This window comes from Sinocyclocheilus rhinocerous, unplaced genomic scaffold (assembly GCF_001515625.1).
Source record: "Sinocyclocheilus rhinocerous isolate Xijiao unplaced genomic scaffold, SAMN03320098_v1.1 C36278138, whole genome shotgun sequence".
Classification (NCBI taxonomy): Eukaryota; Metazoa; Chordata; class Actinopteri; order Cypriniformes; family Cyprinidae; genus Sinocyclocheilus; species Sinocyclocheilus rhinocerous.
The window spans coordinates 1-966 of NW_015777667.1; the positions used below are offsets into that span (position 1 = coordinate 1).

Genomic DNA, 966 nt, shown 5'->3' on the forward strand with positions numbered 1-966 from the left:
CTTGAGCCGAGCCAATAAAAAGAAACCGGGCATGCCAAATGTCTCAAATGATCTATCCCAGAAACTCTATGCTACTATGGAGAAACACAAAGAGGTATGTAGCTCCCAAAAACATTTGAAGCATTTGTCATTTACACGTATGGACTGAACTCACAAATGTCAACACTCTGCTTAATTTCAAGGTTTTCTTTGTCATCCGTCTCATTGCTGGCCCTTCTGTCAATTCCCTTCCACCCATTTTGGACTCTGACCCCCTGATGGCCTGCGATCTGATGGATGGACGAGATGCTTTCCTAACGCTTGCACGAGACAAGCACCTTGAATTCAGCTCGCTGAGGCGGGCCAAATGGAGCTCCATGTGTATGTTAGTAGAACTGCACAATCAGAGCCAGGACCGCTTTGTCTACACATGCAATGAATGCAAGCACCACGTTGAGACACGCTTTCACTGCACTGTTTGTGAGGTAAGAAATGCCATGTGGGATGTATGATACTTGGCATGTCTTTGAAGAGGGTTTCTAAAAATGCTGTATTGTGGTGCATGTTTTTTAGATAAAACACTAAACAACTTTTGAAACTCCCCCTTCTCTCTTTTTTTTGTAGGATTATGATCTCTGCATCACTTGCTACAACATTAAGGGCCATGAGCACAAGATGGATAAACTTGGACTGGGTCTTGATGACGAGAGCAACAACCAAGCTGCAGCCTCCACACAGAACCCTGGCGACTCGCGTCGTCTCAGCATCCAACGCTGCATCCAGTCACTGGTGCATGCGTGCCAGTGTCGCAATGCTAATTGCTCTTTGCCATCTTGCCAGAAGATGAAGAGAGTAGTGCAACATACCAAGGGCTGCAAACGCAAGACCAATGGTGGCTGTCCCATCTGCAAGCAACTCATTGCACTATGTTGCTATCATGCTAAGCACTGCCAGGAAAACAAGTGTCCTGTGCCCTTCTGTCTCAAC

The 966-nt window shown here is 46.3% G+C and overlaps 1 protein-coding gene across 1 annotated transcript; it reads left to right on the plus strand.

Annotated features, from left to right (window-relative positions):
* Nucleotides 1-7: 7 nt before the first annotated feature.
* On the plus strand, nucleotides 8-960 carry LOC107735762 (histone acetyltransferase p300-like; the record flags this gene model as incomplete). Its single annotated transcript, XM_016547347.1, has 3 exons — nucleotides 8-94; nucleotides 183-464; nucleotides 604-960. Coding segments are annotated over 3 exons (726 nt in total), but the record flags the coding sequence as incomplete, so codon positions are not given.
* Between the last annotated feature and the right edge of the window lie 6 nt (nucleotides 961-966).